This window comes from Hemibagrus wyckioides, linkage group LG01 (assembly GCF_019097595.1).
Source record: "Hemibagrus wyckioides isolate EC202008001 linkage group LG01, SWU_Hwy_1.0, whole genome shotgun sequence".
In the NCBI taxonomy this organism is placed as follows: domain Eukaryota; kingdom Metazoa; phylum Chordata; class Actinopteri; order Siluriformes; family Bagridae; genus Hemibagrus; species Hemibagrus wyckioides.
The window spans coordinates 32,776,838-32,795,779 of record NC_080710.1 but is presented as its reverse complement, the minus strand read 5'-3'; the positions used below and the strand labels follow the sequence as shown (position 1 = coordinate 32,795,779).

Here is an 18,942-nt window from a genome sequence, read left to right as displayed (position 1 = left end):
TGTATGGGTGTGTGTATGAGTGTGTGTGTGTGTATGGGTGTGTGTATGAGTGTGTGTGTGTGTATGGGTGTGTGTATGAGTGTGTGTGTGTGTGTATGAGTGTGTGTGTGTGTATGGGTGTGTGTATGAGTGTGTGTGTGTGTATGGGTGTGTGTATGAGTGTGTGTGTGTGTATGGGTGTGTGTATGGGTGTGTGTATGAGTGTGTGTGTGTGTGTATGGGTGTGTGTATGAGTGTGTGTGTGTGTGTATGGGTGTGTGTATGAGTGTGTGTGTGTGTATGGGTGTGTGTATGAGTGTGTGTGTGTGTATGGGTGTGTGGGTGTGTGTATGGGTGTGTGTATGGGTGTGTGTATGAGTGTGTGTGTGTATGGGTGTGTGTATGGGTGTGTGTATGGGTGTGTGTATGAGTGTGTGTGTGTGTGTGTATGGGTGTGTGTATGAGTGTGTGTGTGTGTATGGGTGTGTGGGTGTGTGTATGGGTGTGTGTATGAGTGTGTGATCTAGCATTAATTCTATTAAACTGAATGTTGGAGCTGGTGATGTAATCGGAGTCAGACCGTACCATTCAGGAGCAGCTAGGGGGAGGCAGAAAGCTCCACTTTTCTGTTCGTTTGAAGAAGAAAATATTCATCGCAACTGTAACTTCAGCTAGCGGATTTATTTATTTTATTTTATTTTTAATTTTTCCGATCAGCTCTTTAGCACCTCCTAGTGGTGGTTTAGCATGTGTGGTGTTAGTGTTGCCATGGTTACACACCGTTTAGTTTTGATCTTGTAGGGCTTTGAAGTGTGATTATCAGTGTATTAGCTGTTAGCGTAAACGTAAGCACTACCGTACACAACGTATACGTCTGTTATCACAAGAAACTTTTGATTAAAATCTCAGAGTGCGTGTGTGTCAGTCATCTAAAACCCACCAATCAGACGACAGCAATCTCACTGAGCAGCTAGTGAGGTAAACACAACATGCTAATGGACAGAAAAATCCCCTTAAAGCTGACTGTGAAGAGTGTGTGTGTGTGTGTGTGTGTGTGTGAGAGCCAGTGCACTGAGTTCACAGCTCAGTAATAGCTGATGCAGATGAAGAGGAAGAGGAGGGGTTTATTTTAGCTCCAGTTCCAGGTTCTTTAATGAACAGCCACTGATGATGATGATGAAGGTGAATAAAACTGCATGATCATTTCTCTCTTCCTGATGTGATAGAGTGACTCTCTCTCTCTTTTTCTCTGGTTGTTGAATTTACTTGTCTAATAAATTTAAATAATTAAATTAATTAAAATCAAATAAATAAAAAACTAAAATAAAATCAAAGCTCAGGTGTGAAATCTCAGCAGATAAACACTGATTCCAACACAAGGACACTTCAGTAAAGACACTTCTCACCATCACACCCTGAATACAGAACAACATCTCATCTACGTTACTGAACCTCCTGCAGATTCTCCTCAAACACGCCTCTGAGTCTCCTCTCTGACTCACGTCTCTCTGACTCTCCTCTCCGACTCATGTCTCTGATTCTTCTTTCTGACTCACATCTCTCTGACTCTCCTCTCTGACTCACGTTTTTCTGACTCGCGTCTCTCTGACTCACGTCTCTCTGACTCACGTCTCTCTGACTCACATGTCTCTGACTCACTTCTCTCTGACTCACTTCTCTCTGACTCACTTCTCTCTGACTCTCCTCTCTGACTCACTTCTCTCTGACTCTCCTCTCTGACTCATGTCTTTGAGTCACGTATCTCTGACTCGTGTCTTTCTGACGCAGCTCCTTTTCTATGCTCCGTCACACAGACACTCGGCATCTGGCTGTTATAAAATATGCATTGGACCTCCTCTTGTCCCTCAGCATCACACTGTAACTCTGCAGCGTTGCCAGATTGGACACATTTCCCTGTTATCTCTTTTTGTTTGTTTGTTTTTTTAAAAATCAAAACACATTCATACTTTTCTCCTTAGCTGTTATAAATATGAATAAAAATAGTCTGCAAAAAATTATATATTTATTTTCTTTTTTTAAAATAATAGTTATATCAATTAAAAAAATCAACAGTAAAGGAGAAAAAAATTAATCGTAAATAATTATATTTTTACAAAAGATTGGTTACGTTAAATCAGCAATTTCCAGTCAGTTTGTAATTATTTTAAATAATACAGAAATATTTTCTATTGTTATTTATTATTTATTAAAATGATTTTTTATTATTATTTATTTTTTAATATATTTATTTAAAGGACATGATTAATTTTTGATAACAGAGTATATCTCTCAGACCAGCAACAATCAGATACAAAAAATAAATAAATAAAAAAGTGCTAAGTCATTCTATTAATTAAGAAAATGATCGACATTTAATCATGCTTATAACCGAATTAATTAATGCACTGATTTATTTATATATTCACAGATATTACCCATATATATATATATATATATATATCATGTATATGCAAATTGAATAGAGTCAATAGAATAACATTTATTAGACAAAGTATGTGTGTGTGTGTGTGTGTGTGTGTTATAAAGCATCTAGCTACATAAGCAGCACTCAGGTTTATCCCTTAATCACAACCAGGTGAGAGAGAGAGAGAGAGAGAGAGAGAGATGAAAGAGAGAGATAGAGGGGGAGAGAGAGAGAGAGAGAGAGAGAGAAAGAGAGGGGGAAAGAGAGAGGGAGAGAGAGAGGAGAGGATGGATGGATGCAGAAAGGCAGAGTCTCTCTTGCTGGTTTGTTAACTCTGCCTGCAATCCATCTTTCTCACTCTGATGTAGCAGAGAGAGAGAAAGAGAGAGAGATTTCAGGTGTGTAGTGGTCTTCCTTGCCCTCTCACTTGTCTTGTGTTATTAGTATGGAGTCACTGATGCAGAGAGTCGAAGCTGCAGGGTGCCGGGGAGCCTACAGGACCTGCAGATGAACACACACACACACACACACACACTCGGATGCGGATGGAGTTGGGGTGACGTGCAGTGATCGTGCACACTTACCATGGCTCACCTCGGGATGCTGGGCTGCATGGTGAACCGCAACTCGTCTGTCAAAAACCTCATCTGTGACCTGTACTGCGCCTTCAACACACAGGTGTGTGTGTGTGTGTGTGAGGGAGAAACAGTCTGTATGTGTGTGCATTCTGTCATGCACGGTTTCCGATCTTATTCTGTAATATGTACCATGTACTGTGGGTTTAGTAGTCGAGTGTGTGTGTGTGTGTGTGTGTGTGTGTGCTGTAACACTGCAGTGTGCCAGAGAGATGCTGAATGAACGGTTTTTAGTACCATGCTGATATTTAGTTTTCTGTGATGAGAAAAATGTGTGAATTTATTTTTTAAATTTATTTTTCTGTATAAAACACAGGCAGAAAAGAGGCTCAGAGAAATACATTTATAATAAATGCTGCAGACGAGCAGACCGCATGAATGGTGATTAGTCAGTATGTGGCCATGTTTAGTAATGACTGACCATCTACTGAAATGTGAACAACTACTGACTGACCAACTGCTAAAATGAAAATGAGTACTGACCAAATACTGAAACATATGACCCATGACCAAATACTGAAATATAAACAGGTACTGACTGACCAGCTACTGAAATATAAACAGGTACTGACTGACCAGCTACTGAAATATAAACAGGTACTGACTGACCAGCTACTGAAATATAAACAGGTACTGACTGACCAGCTACTGAAATATAAACAGGTACTGACTGACCAGCTACTGAAATATAAACAGGTACTGACTGACCAGCTACTGAAATATAAACAGGTACTGACTGACCAGCTACTGAAATATAAACAGGTACTGACTGACCAGCTACTGAAGTGCTAACAAGTACTGACTGACCAACTAAATGTAAACCTATTGTAGTCAGTCAGTAAGTACATGACTGAGTCAGTTGCTGAAATGTGAACAGGTACTGACTGACCAGCTACTGAAATATAAATAGGTACTGACTGACCAAATACTGAAATATAAACAGGTACTGACCGAATGACCAGCTACTGAAATGTGAGCAGGTACTGATTCAGTATCAGTTACTGGTTGAGATTTAATTCAAATTAAATATGACATAAATTGTAGATCGATGTTATTCATTTACTTGTTAAATTCCATTTGTTCCCTGCTGCGCTGTTTATCTGTGTGTGTGTGTGTGTGTGTGTGTGTGTCTGTGTTGTGTGTCTGTGTTGTGTGTCTGTGTTGTGTGTCTGTGTTGTCTGTGTGTGTTGTCTGTGTGTGTTGTCTGTGTGTGTGTCTGTGTGTGTTGTCTGTGTGTGTGTCTGTGTGTGTGTCTGTGTTGTGTGTCTGTGTTGTGTGTCTGTGTTGTGTGTGTGTGTTGTCTGTGTGTGTTGTCTGTGTGTGTATCTGTGTATGTGTCTGTGTTGTGTGTGTGTGTTGTCTGTGTGTGTTGTCTGTGTGTGTATCTGTGTATGTGTCTGTGTTGTGTGTGTGTGTTGTCTGTGTGTGTTGTCTGTGTGTGTTGTCTGTGTGTGTATCTGTGTATGTGTCTGTGTTGTGTGTGTATGTGTCTGTGTTGTGTGTGTGTGTTGTCTGTGTGTGTTGTCTGTGTGTGTATCTGTGTATGTGTCTGTGTTGTGTGTGTGTGTTGTCTGTGTGTGTTGTCTGTGTGTGTATCTGTGTATGTGTCTGTGTTGTGTGTGTGTTGTCTGTGTGTGTTGTCTGTGTGTGTTGTCTGTGTGTGTATCTGTGTATGTGTCTGTGTTGTGTGTGTATGTGTCTGTGTTGTGTGTGTGTGTTGTCTGTGTGTGTTGTCTGTGTGTGTATCTGTGTATGTGTCTGTGTTGTGTGTGTGTGTTGTCTGTGTGTGTTGTCTGTGTGTGTTGTCTGTGTGTGTTGTCTGTGTGTGTATCTGTGTATGTGTCTGTGTTGTGTGTGTATGTGTCTGTGTTGTGTGTGTGTGTTGTCTGTGTGTGTTGTCTGTGTGTGTATCTGTGTATGTGTCTGTGTTGTGTGTGTGTGTTGTCTGTGTGTGTTGTCTGTGTGTGTTGTCTGTGTGTGTTGTCTGTGTGTGTATCTGTGTATGTGTCTGTGTTGTGTGTCTGTGTTGTGTGTGTGTGTTGTCTGTGTGTGTTGTCTGTGTGTGTATCTGTGTATGTGTCTGTGTTGTGTGTGTATGTGTCTGTGTTGTGTGTGTGTGTTGTCTGTGTGTGTATCTGTGTATGTGTCTGTGTTGTGTGTGTGTGTTGTCTGTGTGTGTTGTCTGTGTGTGTTGTCTGTGTGTGTGTCTGTGTTGTGTGTCTGTGTTGTGTGTCTGTGTTGTGTGTGTGTGTTGTCTGTGTGTGTTGTCTGTGTGTGTGTCTGTGTGTGTGTGTGTGTGTGTGTGTGTGAAAGCGAGAGACAGAAACGTTCTCCTGATAGCGGTGATATTTATAGAAGTGAAAGTGTTGCATGAATGATGTCTCTCTCCAACTGGCTCGTTTCCCACAGCGGCTCAGATGAACATGTGGGCCCTGTAGATATATAACACTGGAAATCCTCTGTGAGTGTGTGTGAGTGTGAGTGTGTGTGTGTGTGTGTCCGTGTCCTAGTTATCTCCACCTAAATTCATTAACTTCTGCAGCTTCTTCGCTCTCTGTAGGATCCCTGGGTTCTTCAGTGTAGTGTAATATTAAACACACACTCAGGTTCTCCATCACTGAAGATCCTGAAGGTGAAAGGCTGAAACACGTGTGTGTGTGTGTGTGTGTGTGTGTGTGTGTGTGTGTGTGTGTGTGTGTGTGAAGATATTTCTTCAGCTATTTTCAAATGTTCCTAGTTTATTCAGTTGTGTTAAAAAGGTTCTTAAAGGAACTATGAACTCCTCTGAACTGAAATATAAATGAAAAATGAATGAAGTGTGGTCAGCAATATGTGTGTGTGTGTGTGTGAGAGAGATCAGCATGTTTTGTTGTCCTGAGTGTGTGACCCCTGTCTGAAGCCACGAATGCGTGCAGGACTTGAGTGTAAAAGACTGCAGCTATTATCCAGCCCCCTGTCCTTCCTGCTTTGTCCAGTCCGGTCTGGTCTCTGCTCCCAGATTTAATTTTAGACCAGATAAACTGGACACACTGATGTCCCTCTGTATCATGACTCAAAACAGGCTTTGTGTGTGAGCGTGAGTTCAATATTCCTGCACCACCACCTGGTCACGGAACGCCAAGACAAGCCAGGCTGTCTCGCCGAGGAGCCGGAGGCCATGAGGAGAAGGTGGCATTGTGTGTTCTGGACCCTCCATGGTCTGGGTTCTAGCTCCACATGCAGGCGTGTGTGTGTGTGTGGGGGGGGGGGATTTTCTCCGAGGAGGAAGAGGAGGAGGAGGAGGAGGTTAATTATTTATAGTGAAGCTGTGGTGAAGATCCCAATTACAGTCGCATCTGGGGACGCCCAGGGGATTCAGACAGGCGGGGGTGATGGCTGGGGGTCTTTGTCTGGAAGCCCTCTATCTCTTCTACACACACACATATACATACACACACACACACACACATCTCCAGCAATATGCTTAGACAATTCCCAAGAGAGTGAGAGTGTGTGATAAGGTGTGGAGAATTAGAAATGATGGAGAAAGCTGTGCAGAAAACAAGCAGGAGATCATTCTAACATTAAAGAGTTTGTGTTGAAGCCGGTTTGTGTTTTGTTGTGTGTTTTGTTGTGTGTTTTGTCGGTTCAGATAGTGTTGTGTAGTGTTTAGACAAGCCTGTGTTCAGCTCTGTGTTTGATGATGGTGTATAGGGTGTGGTGTGTGTGGATATCTTGTGTATGATGAGTGTGTGGTGTGTGTGCTTGTGTTTTGGTTTGAATGTGTCATGGTTTGTTGTGTTGTGTGTTATGATGTGTTGGGATGTTCTTGGTTGTGTTGTGTGCTGTGTTATGGTGTGTTCTTGGTTGTGTTGTGTGCTGTGTTATGGTGTGTTCTTGGTTGTGTTGTGTTATGATGTGTTGGGATGTTCTTGGTTGTGTTGTGTGCTGTGTTATGGTGTGTTCTTGGTTGTGTTGTGTTATGATGTGTTGGGATGTTCTTGGTTGTGTTGTGTGCTGTGTTATGGTGTGTTCTTGGTTGTGTTGTGTGCTGTGTTATGGTGTGTTCTTGGTTGTGTTGTGTTATGATGTGTTGGGATGTTCTTGGTTGTGTTGTGTTGTGTTGTGTGTTGTGGTGTGTTGTGTTCAAATTCAAATTTTATTGGTCACATATGAAATCATACACAGTATGACGTAGTGAAATACTTATTATGACTGTCTTACATAAAAAAGAAAGAGTACAAAAGAAAATTTAAAGTGTGGACATGAAAAATAGGGGATATAGTTAAGAATATATAGGGAAAAGTAGGGAAAATTAAATGGTGGAAATCACAAACGAAAATAACTTGAAAGTCAAGTGTAAGATATGCATATGCAAATATACACTATATTGCCAAAAGTATTCGCTCACCCATCCAAATAATCAGAATCAGGTGTTCCAATCACTTCCATGGCCACAGGTGTATAAAATCAAGCACCTAGGCATGCAGACTGTTTTTACAAACATTTGTGAAAGAATGGGTCGCTCTCAGGAGCTCAGTGAATTCCAGCGTGGAACTGTGATAGGATGCCACCTGTGCAACAAATCCAGTCGTGAAATTTCCTCGCTCCTAAATATTCCACAGTCAACTGTCAGCTGTATTATAAGAACGTGGAAGTGTTTGGGAACGACAGCAACTCAGCCACGAAGTGGTAGGCCACGTAAACTGACGGAGCGGGGTCAGCGGATGCTGAGGCGCATAGTGCGAAGAGTCAATCGCTACAGACCTCCAAACTTCATGTGGCCTTCAGATGAGCTCAAGAACAGTGCGCAGAGAGCTTCATGGAATGGGTTTCCATGGCCGAGCAGCTGCATCCAAGCCATACATCACCAAGTGCAATGCAAAGCGTCGGATGCAGTGGTGTAAAGCACGCCGCCACTGGACTCTAGAGCAGTGGAGACACGTTCTCTGGAGTGACCAATCGCGCTTCTCCATCTGGCAATCTGATGGACGAATCTGGGTTTGGCGGTTGCCAGGAGAACGGTACTTGTCTGACTGCATTGTGCCAAGTGTAAAGTTTGGTGGAGGGGGGATTATGGTGTGGGGTTGTTTTTCAGGAGCTGGGCTTGGCCCCTTAGTTCCAGTGAAAGGAACACTGAATGCTTCAGCATACCAAGACATTTTGGACAATTCCATGCTCCCAACTTTGTGGGAACAGTTTGGAGCTGGCCCCTTCCTCTTCCAACATGACTGTGCATCAGTGACCAAAGCAAGGTCCATAAAGACATGGATGACAGAGTCTGGTGTGGATGAACTTGACTGGCCTGCACAGAGTCCTGACCTCAACCCGATAGAACACCTTTGGGATGAATTAGAGCGGAGACTGAGAGCCAGACCTTCTCGTCCAATATCAGTGTGTGACCTCACAAATGCGCTTCTGGAAGAATGGTCAAAAATTCCCATAAACACACTCCTAAACCTTGTGGACAGCCTTCCCAGAAGAGTTGAAGCTGTTATAGCTGCAAAGGGTGGACCGACGTCATATTGAACCCTATGGATTAGGAATGGGATGTCACTTAAGTTCATATGTGAGTCAAGGCAGGTGAGCGAATACTTTTGGCAATATAGTGTATATCTATGTCTATATATACTGTATGTGTAGACTCTATAATATATATAGAAGATACAGTATATGAATATATGTAGATAAAATGGTCAACTTTGAAATGGTGTAGAAAAAGAATACAGTATGTACAGTGTGCATATATAAGATTAAATATATAAATATATATGTGGATGTATATATAAGGCAAATATAAATGTCCAATTGAACAGGGAGTAAAGTGACAGTGCAGTGTACACACAAAGATGTACAGAGAAGATGTACAGTGAGAGTGTTATTGTGTGTACAGAGTAGTGCAGAGTACAAAGTAGTGCAATTATTGCATGTGCAACAATCAGCTGAGGTAGAATGTCATGTCGTGTGGGGGTATGTCCAGAGAGTCCAGATCCTAGGTGTTCCGGTTGAGGGCCCGAATGGCCTGCAGGAAGAAGCTCCTCCTCATTCTCTCTGTGTTCACCTTCAAGGAACGGAAACGTTTCCCTGACCTCAACAGAGAGAAGAGGCCATTGTTGGGATGACTGAGGTCCTTCATAATCCTCCTGGCCTTGGTCCAGCACCACTTGCTGTATATGGTGTCCAGGTCAGGAAGCTCGGTGCGGATGGTACGCTCGGCTGATCGCACCACCCTCTGGAGAGCTTGCGTGTCCTGTTTGGTGCTGTTCCCAAACCAGGCTGTGATACTTCCCGTCAGGATGCTCTCAATGGTGCAGGTGTAGAATGTCTTTAGCACCTTTGAGGGCAGTTTAAAGTCCTTCAGGCGTCCAAGATGATAGACGCTGCCGGGCCTTCTTCACCAGGGTGTTAACGTGACAGGACCATGTCAGGTCCTGTGTGATGTAAACACCTAGGTACCGGAAACTGTCCACTCTCTCCACTGGGGTCCCGTTGATAGTCAGGGGCTGGTAATTCCTCTCCTGCTTTGGGCTAAAGTCCACTATCAGCTCCTTAGTCTTGCTGACGTTCAGGAGGAGATTGTTGACCTGGCACCATGTCTCCAGGTTTTTAATCTCCTCTAGGTAGGCCATCTCGTCGTTATTGGAGATCAGGCCCACCACCACAGTATCGTCCGCAAACTTCACGTTGTTGGTGGAGCTGGAAGTGGCCACACAGTCAAAAGTGTACAGTGAGTACAGCAGGGGGCTCAGAACACAACCCTGGGGGGCTCCAGTGCTGAGGGTGAGTGAGGGTGAGACATGGTTGCCCACCCGTACTGCCTGAGGTCTGTCTCGCAGGAAGTTGGAGATCCATCGACATGGTGTTATGGTGTGTTGTGGTGTGTTGTGTTATGGTGCGTTGTGTTGTGATTTGTTGGGATGTACTAGGTTGTGTTGTGCTATGATGTTTTGTGGTGTGTTGTGTGGTGTGCTGCACTGTAGTGTGTGTTGTGTTGTGTTGTGATTTGTTGGGATGTGCTGGGTGTTGTGTGTTGTGTTGTGCTGTTTTGTGGTGTATTGTGAAATGATGGGTTTTGATGTGCTGGGTTGTGTAGTGATGTGTGTTATAGTCTGGTGTATTGTGATGTGTGCTGTGTTGTGTATTGTGGTGTGCTGAGAAGAGAAGAGAAGAAGGGAGTAGAGAAGAAGAGAAGCGAAGAGAAGAGACGAAGGGAGAAGATAAGACGAAAAGGGAGAAGAGGAGAGGAGAGGAGGAGAGAAGACGAAAAGGGAGAAGAGAAGAGAAGAAGGGAGAAGAAGGGAGAAGAGAAGATGAAAAGGGAGAAGAGAAGAGAAGAGAAGAGAAGAGAAGAGAAGAGAAGAGAAGAGAAGAGAAGACGAAAAGGGAGAAGAGAAGAGAAGAGAAGAGAAGAGAAGAGAAGAGAAGAGAAGAGAAGACGAAAAGGGAGAAGAGGAGGAGAAGAGAAGAGAAGAGAAGAGAAGAGAAGAGAAGACGAAAAGGGAGAAGAGGAGAAGAAGAGAAGAGAAGAGAAGAGAAGAGAAGAGAAGAGAAGAGAAGAGAAGAGACGACGAAAAGGGAGAAGAGAAGAGAAGAGAAGAGAAGAGAAGAGAAGAGAAGAGAAGAGAAGAGAAGACGAAAAGGGAGAAGAGGAGAAGAAGACAGGAGAAGAGAAGAGAAGAGAAGAGAAGAGAAGAGAAGAGAAGAGAAGAGAAGAGAAGCACACATGAGTAGCAGTATTATTGATTGTAATAACTGAGCACAAGCACCTGATTAAATTGAGAGTTAGTGCTGGAATGAAAGGAGTTTCTCTGATATTCAGGTTTCTCTCTCTCTCTCTCTCTCTCTCTCTTCTTTGTAAAAAAAGAAATTCCAGGCCTTTGACCCCCACAATGGTGGCCATTTCCATATGAAAGTGCCCCTTTGGCAGGATGGAGGGAGCTGCTTCACGGAGAGAGTGCACACTTCAGCCAAGTCGCTTCTGTTTACACACTACAGATCACACTTAGTGCACATGCCTCTCTGCTTCAGATACCTCAAAAGTGTGCTAGTGAAGCTGAGCTGTGTGTGTGTGTGAGTGAGTGAGAGAGAGAAAGAGTGAGAGAGAGAGAGCTGAAGGCTGCAGGGTCTCTAAAGGAAAAAACCTGAAAAGACGCAATGCAGGCAGGCTCGGGGGGAGGAGGGCCAAGGGGCGGGGCTACATGCCTGCACCGAGGTTTGGAGGGAGGGGTTTTTGACGAGTGCGTAACTGAGGGAGACGTGCAGCACGGGTATACACACACACACACACACACACATCATGCACATACAGAGGAAAGGTGGTGTGTTGCCATGACAACAGCATTCGGGCAGCAAAGGGCGAAAAAGGGCGAGTGAGCTTTATCAGAAAGAGAGAGAGAGAGAGAGAGAGAAAGATGGAGAAAAACAGATGAAGAGAAAGAACAGGTTAGATGAGAAAAAGGTGTATGAGCGGAAGATGGCTGAAGAGCTGTGAGGAGGAGGAGGAGGGGGAGGAGCTTGTAAACTTCACTCCCACTTCCACATTCGGAACACAGGGCCTCAATTTTACAGTGGATTTGAACAAATTCCCATAAAAAAAAACAGACAGGAAGTCTGTTACACGATTGATGATATCAGGATTCCGAGTCTGGCTACGCCCCCTTCCCGTCTCCCTCAAAGACACAGGTTTATCCTGCGTGTCTCTCCTCAGTTTGTTTGAATGTCCTGCAATCTTAACATTTCGACACACCTAAATAACGAGCATGGTTTCTAATTAACGAGTAAACGAATCCATTAATTGAGATAAAAGTGGGCGAAGTTAGAGTGGCTAAATTACTGGAAGAAATGCCTTCCACCTTCGTTACACACCAGCATGGAGCAGTCCTAGGTTTTTTTTTCTCACTTCGTGGCCCGATTTCCCATTTTCCGAAATAAGGCAGGACAGATCCAGAGTGAGCGCTTTAACACAACTCTGTATGTACACTCGCTACACAACACACAACACACAACACGATGATCCTGTAGAAGCTCATGACGAGAGGAGACAGAGTGTATCAGTGTGTTTTAGACAGAAAGAGAAACATATGGAAAGGAAGGAAGAGTGGAGGAATAAAGAGAGAGTGGACAGAGGGAGGGTGTGTGTGTGTGACAGAGGGTGTGTGTGTGTGAGAGAGTGAGAGAGAAAGAGAGAGGAAACAGTGTGTGTGAGAGAGAGAGAGGGAGCTGTGTGTGTGAGAGAGAAAGAGAGAGAGAAGGAGCTGTGTGTGTATCTGAGAGTGAAAAGGAAATAGAGGGATAGTGGGTGTGGTGTGTGTATGTGTGTGTGTGTGTGTGTGAGAGAGAGAGAGAGAGAGAGAGAGAGAGAGTGTGAGAGAAATAAAGACAGACAGATTGTGTGTGTGTGTGTGTGTGAGGGAAACAGTGTCTTTATTGAGTGCAGCTGCACTGGGGTGTGGTCCTCGGTCTGGAGACCCACTGAGCTCAGAGTTTCTCAGCCTTGTGCCAAATGTCTGCTCACCTCTCCCTGTGTGTGTGTGTGTGTGTGTGTGTGTGAGGGTCTTTTGAGGCTGTGTGATGGGCTCTGTGTGTGTGTGTGTATGTGTGTGTGTATGGGTGGGCGTCTGAGGGTCTTTTAAGTCTGTGTGATAGGCTCTGTGTGTGTGGGTGCGTGTGTGTGAGGGTCTTTTAAGGTTGTGTGATAGGCTCTGTGTGTGTGTGTGTGTGTCGGAACCCCACCCTGCCGTGGGGCTTACATTAGAGCCCAGACATGTTCTGTTTCATTTAATGGATTCTTCACCCTCAAAATGCTGAATGTTAACACTGAGTGAAGGCTAACAGGCTGATGATCATGATGTCATCATGGTGGCCATGTTTCCTGAGTCCCACCCTTTGATAAAAAAACAGCCAGTTGCTTTGTTGATAAAGGGTTCTCAGGAGCTCAGATCCTCCCACTGTGTCTCAGACTGGTGTGCTGCAGTACGGTTCTAGAATGAGTGTTGGATTGGCGTGAATGTTATTAATACAGCATGGCTGGAACTCTAGAACTCGCTGTGGTTCTAGAATGTTACAGTTGGGAGCGGACATGATGCCATTGTAGCATCGTCAATAGATCTTTCAGCCTGGTTCTAGAATGTTCTTGTTAAAAGATACCGGACTTTGCTGTTACATCATCAGTGGAACTTTCAGCTCTAGAACCTTATTGTCAGTCTAGAATATTGTTCGTCATTCAGACAGAGAAACTTTCTATGTGGTTCTACAACATAATTGTCAGACAGGAACCTGGGACTAGTCCCTGTTTTTGAACCATTACCGAAGCCCTCATTGTGGTTCTAGAAACCGATTGCTGGAACAGTATAAGCCGCTTGCTCAAGATGGCTCTAGAATTGGCAGATGGTACTAGATAGCACTGTTACATCACCGCTGGGTTCCAGAGTGTATCCAGAAGAGTGGTGAAGTGATACAGAACGGGCAGAACAGAGAGATGCCACTGTGACAGCAGGAGTGGAACCTACAGCAGGTTTCTAGAATATTTTGTTGACTGTTTTGGTTCTAAAATGAAATTGTAGTGTGGACTAAATATCTTCAGTACATCATCTGGAACTGTCACGGTCCTTTCATAATGGAACAATGCCACTTAGAGCTGGGTCTAGTGGGTCTAGTGCCACTTAGAACTGGGTCTGGTACCTGACGAACACATGCAGGTTCCATTAGCTAATAGGACCTGCATGTATTGGTCAGGTACTAGACCCAGTTAGAACTCTCATTTTGGTTTTAAAGCACAAATAAGGTAAGTATAAGGTACACAACTGCACAACAGCTGTAAGCCGCTTGCTCAAGATGGCTCTAGAATCGGCAGACGGTTTTAGATAGCACTGTTACATCACTGCTGGGTTCCAGGCCCTCACCCTGGTACTAGATTGTATTCAGAGGAGGATGTGAAGTGATGTAAGTCACACTGCAGCTCTAGAATGGTGGAACGGAGAGATGCCGCTGTGTACAGTGGGGTTCTAGAATGTTTTGTTAAAAGGTACTAGGTTCTATCATCAGGTGTATCAATAGTGGAGCTCTCGCTTTGATTCTAGAATCTTTCAATTCAATTCAGTTCAATTCAAATTAAAAAAACTTTATTGTCCCCAAGGGGCAATTAAAGGCACATGAGCAGCATGAAAAGGTAACGCATGTTAAAAGGTACTAGGTTCCATCATCAGATGGATCATCGGTGGAGCTCTCACTGGGGTTCTAGAATGTTTTTTTTTCTAAACCTCTTACACATTATTCCTTTTGGTTTCCACATCTGTATAACTTTGTGTGTGTGTGTGTCTCCGCTGTGAGAGATGTTGGAGTTCTCACAGGCGTCTGTCGTGCAGCAGTGGTCCACGTGGTGCTTGCGGTTCTCCTCCTGTTATTACCGAATTAAGCTTTAAAAACCTGGCAGGTTTACGGGCTTGTTTGGAGTCTGAATCTGGTTCGGAGGATCAGACGTGTCTGATCTGAGTGTGCAGAGTGTTATCAGCGAGCATGGGTATTAAAAATGAGAGAAAGTCGTGGCTACATGAGAACAGGGTTCTCCGATAGCGCTCTGTTTAAACTCTGTATCATCTAACATGTTAAACTCTTCTGTTCATTCACAGCTCCTTTAACATGGAGTTTATATGTGTTTAGATTGAAGCTCAAGTGAAGCAGGAAGGACGTTGAGCATTGCCCAATGAACACACACACACACACACACACTGACGTTTCCAGTCACAACATTCCACACGCTTTTTTATAGCGCGGGCCTCGAATGCTTTTAATCAGCAGGTCACGAGGCGGTCCAGCTGTCTTCAGTTGGGCTGGGAGTGGAGCACAGAGGAGGAGGAGAACCTACACACTAACCATGAACAGATTTCACTGGACCCTGCCCTCTACATTACTTCATCATCCTGTGAGGGATGGACAGAGAGAGAGAGAGAGATGGAGAGAGAGGGACAGTAGAGAGAGAAAAATATTATGTACATCTGCATGACTTTATCATTATTATTGTTTTTCTTCATTCCTAATGTCTGACCTTTCTTGTTGTTGGAGAGAGGTGGGGGGTGGGGGGTGGACAGATGATGGACAGATGAAAGGACAAAAAAATCTTCCGTATGCTCGATATATTTATAAAAAAATGTAAAAAATTATATAACAAACAAACACGCAAACATCAGATCACTGAGAAAAACCTGTGTGGTTCTAGAACTGTGTTGGACTGGACAGTGGAAAACCTCAATGTGGTTCTGGAATGTTCTGGTTAAAAGTTTCTGGAGCGCATGTTCACATCACTGACGGAACGTTAAATGGGGTTCTGGAATGTTACTGAGGGAGAGAGAGAGAGAAAGAGAGAGGGCAAGATAGAGAGAGAGACAGGGCAAGAGAGAGAGAGAGGGCGAGAGAGAGAGAGAGGGCAAGAGAGAGAGAGAAGGCGAGTGAGAGGGCGAGATAGAGACAGGGCAAGAGAGAGAGAGAGAGAGAGAATATAGAGATTAAGGGATGGAGAGATGCTAAAAGGCTAGCACTTAGCACTGTGTATCATGTAGAAATTCAGCTCGTGTCTCTAATGCCTGCAGAGTGTTGTCCAGAATACTGTAGCGTGACCATCTGTCTCTCAGTCTCTGTGTGTGTGTGTGTGTGAAATATTTATTTATTTTCTTTTTTCAGCTGCAGTCACCAGTTTGAAACGAAAAACAAGAATAGACAAAAAAAAGCTCTCAGTTATTCAGATTCAAATTAAGAACACTTTAACCATGAAATGACACTGTATCACACACACACACACACACACACACACACACGGCGTTGTTTAATTAGCAGGTGACGGTGTGCAGCAGTGTCATTTCACTACATGGCCACTAGAGGGAGCATCACAGGTGAATTGGAGCTAACTGAAGTGCTGAGGAAGATCTGAATAACGATCACACTCTAGATCCTGGTGAGGTCCTGACAGGCCATGCTTGGGTTCTGCTTAAGTGAGTGCTGGTCATTGGTTGAATCTCATTGGCTTTCTTTAGGGCTGGTTGGATCTGATAGACGTTAGCCTAATGTCCTGGGTGTTCCTGATTGGATAGTTGTTGAGTCCTGGTTAAAACACTTGGTGGAACATGTAGGGTTCCTTCTTGAGGTCTGGTTTGAGTCCTGGTTACGTCTTGATTGGTTCCTTGTTGAGTTTTTGGATCCTGTTTGTGTTGAGTTCTGGTTGTGTTCTTGTGAATTTCTGATTGGGTTTTTGATAAGCCCTGGTTGGTTCCTGGTTGAGTCCTTGTGGGGTTCTGTTTGGTTCCTTGCTCAGTCTTGGTTGGTTCCTTTCTAAGTGTTGTTTGGATCCTGTTTGAGTTCTGGTTGGGTTTTTTCTGGTTCCCAGTTGGTTCCTGGTTGACTTCTGTTTGATTCCTGGTTCAGTCCTGGCTGGTTTCTTGTTGAGTTCCATTTGATTCCTGGTTCAGTCCTGGTTGGTTCTTGGTTGAGATTTGTTTGCATCCTTGATCTGAGGCGAGGTTCTGGATAGTTCCTGTTTTGTTGCCTGAATAAGTTCTATTTGTTTCTTTCTGGTCTGGTTAAAGTTCTGGTTTAAAGCTCTGATTGGGTTCTTATTGGATTCTGGTTGGGTTCCTGTTTGTTCTGCTTGGATGCTGCAGTCTATATATCTAACATATGTCTGTCAGGCAGAATTACAGAGATAGTTTTCCACACCCAAGCTAACATCACTGCTATGTGCAGGAAGTCAGAGGATGCTAGCTGGCTTGTTCTGGTGTGTTTTTAATGCTAATGATCCTCATGGATTTTGAGGAACACTCGCCTTTTTCACCCCGTAGATCTTTACCCTGAGCTTCTGGCAGAGGAGCAGAACATGAAGCCAAGCGTTTTCTTGAATTAAATGCTTTGTGTAATGAAATTCTCTCGTCTTGACATTTTGTGTGTGATCCTGATACCACAGTGTTTAGCTTGTGGTGGAAGATGTTGGCCTTGAAGCTGGCGTGTGGTTTAATGGTTCAGGATCTGATTCCTGCCTCTGAATTGAGGTTTGAACGGTGATCAGTCTTGAACCCAGTCTGGTACATCCAGTATTTAATTCCTGTCGGAAACGTCCACACAGCGAGCTAGCAGGTCAGAGGCTAGGATTTATATCAGTTTCAGTTCCAACATGCTCTCGTCTTTGTTTGATAAGTGTTCTTACCCAGGGAGCTCAGGGTTTTGGAGATCTCTGACCTCTTCCGCTGCTAATCCTCTGCCTCCAGTTCTCAGATTAAAGACTGATTTGGTGATTAATCAGATGTACTCTCTTGCCGGCCCCCTGAGGGCTTGTCTCCTCCCCCTTATCCTGGGCATGTGGCTCTCACTGGAGGGACCATCTGGCCTTCATTCTGGGGTTGAGATGGGCCAAATGAGCTTTCTCTGCCTCCGCTGAGCCTGCTGTGAGAGCTAGCCAGCTGATTGTGCTGGTTATTAGCTTAGCTTAGATCTGGAGTGCACTTGTGGCTTTAGCTACTGTCGATCCCGCGGCCTGACTGGCTCGTGCTGTGGTTTAGGTGATATAGAAAAAAAACAACAACTGGTAATTCAATATTAGACGATTGATTGCCACATTTAGTAAATGCTATGTGACATCAGTTGTTTCCTTTACTCGACTAATCAGTCATGAAGTGGAATAAGAGCTGGCTGGATCACATTTCTGAAATTTCACTGCCACAAGTGAGAGCCTGCTAGGGTCAATAAATGTAGTGTGTGTGTGTGTGTGTGTGTATGTAAAATGCAACTGTATAAACAAATTTCACCACTCAGCTATCTAAATGAAAGCAAACTTCGTCCCTGAAACACATAAAATATGTTATTTTTATTGAGATCTTTGTGATATGTTCACTGCTGCCAGCTTGTTGCTTGCTCAGGAGTTTTTCTTATTCCAGTGAGGAACTAGTGACAGAGGGATGATTCTTAGAGCAAGAATTAACCATCATACCAGCTATCTTACTCCATGACAACAATTAGGACTATTAGCTTCTAAAAAGTAAACTTCAAAGTCACAATAATGTTAAACCCAAACTCCCAGAATGCATTGCAGCTGTAGGACGATGAGCTAGTAAGAGACTCAGCTCAGCTAGTTAGCAATCGAATAAATGACTAGTGAGATTGCGTGGAGGAGGATGTTAGCATGAAGCTGAAGACGTGCTTATGGAGGTGCCAGACTACAGGATTAAAGTGCTGCTGCATCACTCTGTGTTTCAATTCAATTCAATTCAATTTATTTTGTATAGCACCTTTTACAATGAACATTGTCTCACAGCAGCTTCACAAAAGAAGTAAATAAAAATTGAAATAACTAAATAATTAGAAATAAGAGTAAATCATTAAATTTAATAATTAAACTATTTTATCCCTAATGAGAAGCCTGTGGCGATGGTGGCAAGGAAAAACTCCCTGGGATGGAAAGGAAGAAACCTTGAGAGGAACCAGGCTCAGAAGGGAACCCATCCTCATTTGCGTGACACTAAACAGAAAATAATGTAACTGTAACTGATTAATGTCCTTTCTACAACAGAAATCAATGACCCATGAGGAACTATTAGGTCAGTGTAGTTTCTAAGGTCATTATAAACACTAGTTCTTTGCTGTCACAAGCTGACAGATGAAATGGCAGATCTGTGATGGTGTGAAAGTCCCCAAGTGGCTCTGTCCATGGCTGTCTCCTGGTCCACACAGATCCATCCACAGCATCAATGGGCACCACCAAGCGACGAGACTCCGACCAGGGGTAGGGCAGCGGTCGCACTGGAAACTGGCAAACACTGGGAGCTCAGGAGTGGGGTGTATAGCTCCACAGAGAAAGACACAGAGAGAAAGAGAAAGATATTAAGTATGATTCTGATCATGTGATGTTTAAGGACAATGTAGATTATGTGTAAAGTGCAGGCAGGG

At 43.8% G+C, this 18,942-nt stretch overlaps 1 protein-coding gene across 3 annotated transcripts in view; it reads left to right on the top strand.

Annotated features, from left to right (window-relative positions):
* The window catches only part of LOC131352440 (rho GTPase-activating protein 21-like), an 85,522-nt gene that overhangs the window by 11,296 nt on the left and 55,284 nt on the right, over positions 1-18,942 (top strand). Inside the window, exon 1 of one of the 3 annotated variants that reach the window (XM_058388593.1) lies at positions 2,881-3,082. The exons of 1 other annotated variant lie outside the window; for it this stretch is intronic. In XM_058388593.1, coding sequence (XP_058244576.1) covers positions 2,990-3,082 — 93 coding nt within the window. In that variant the 5' untranslated portion in view covers positions 2,881-2,989. Of the gene's footprint in view, positions 1-2,880; positions 3,083-18,942 lie in introns of those variants that run through there. One more of the 3 variants, XM_058388601.1, reaches the window with a different exon arrangement.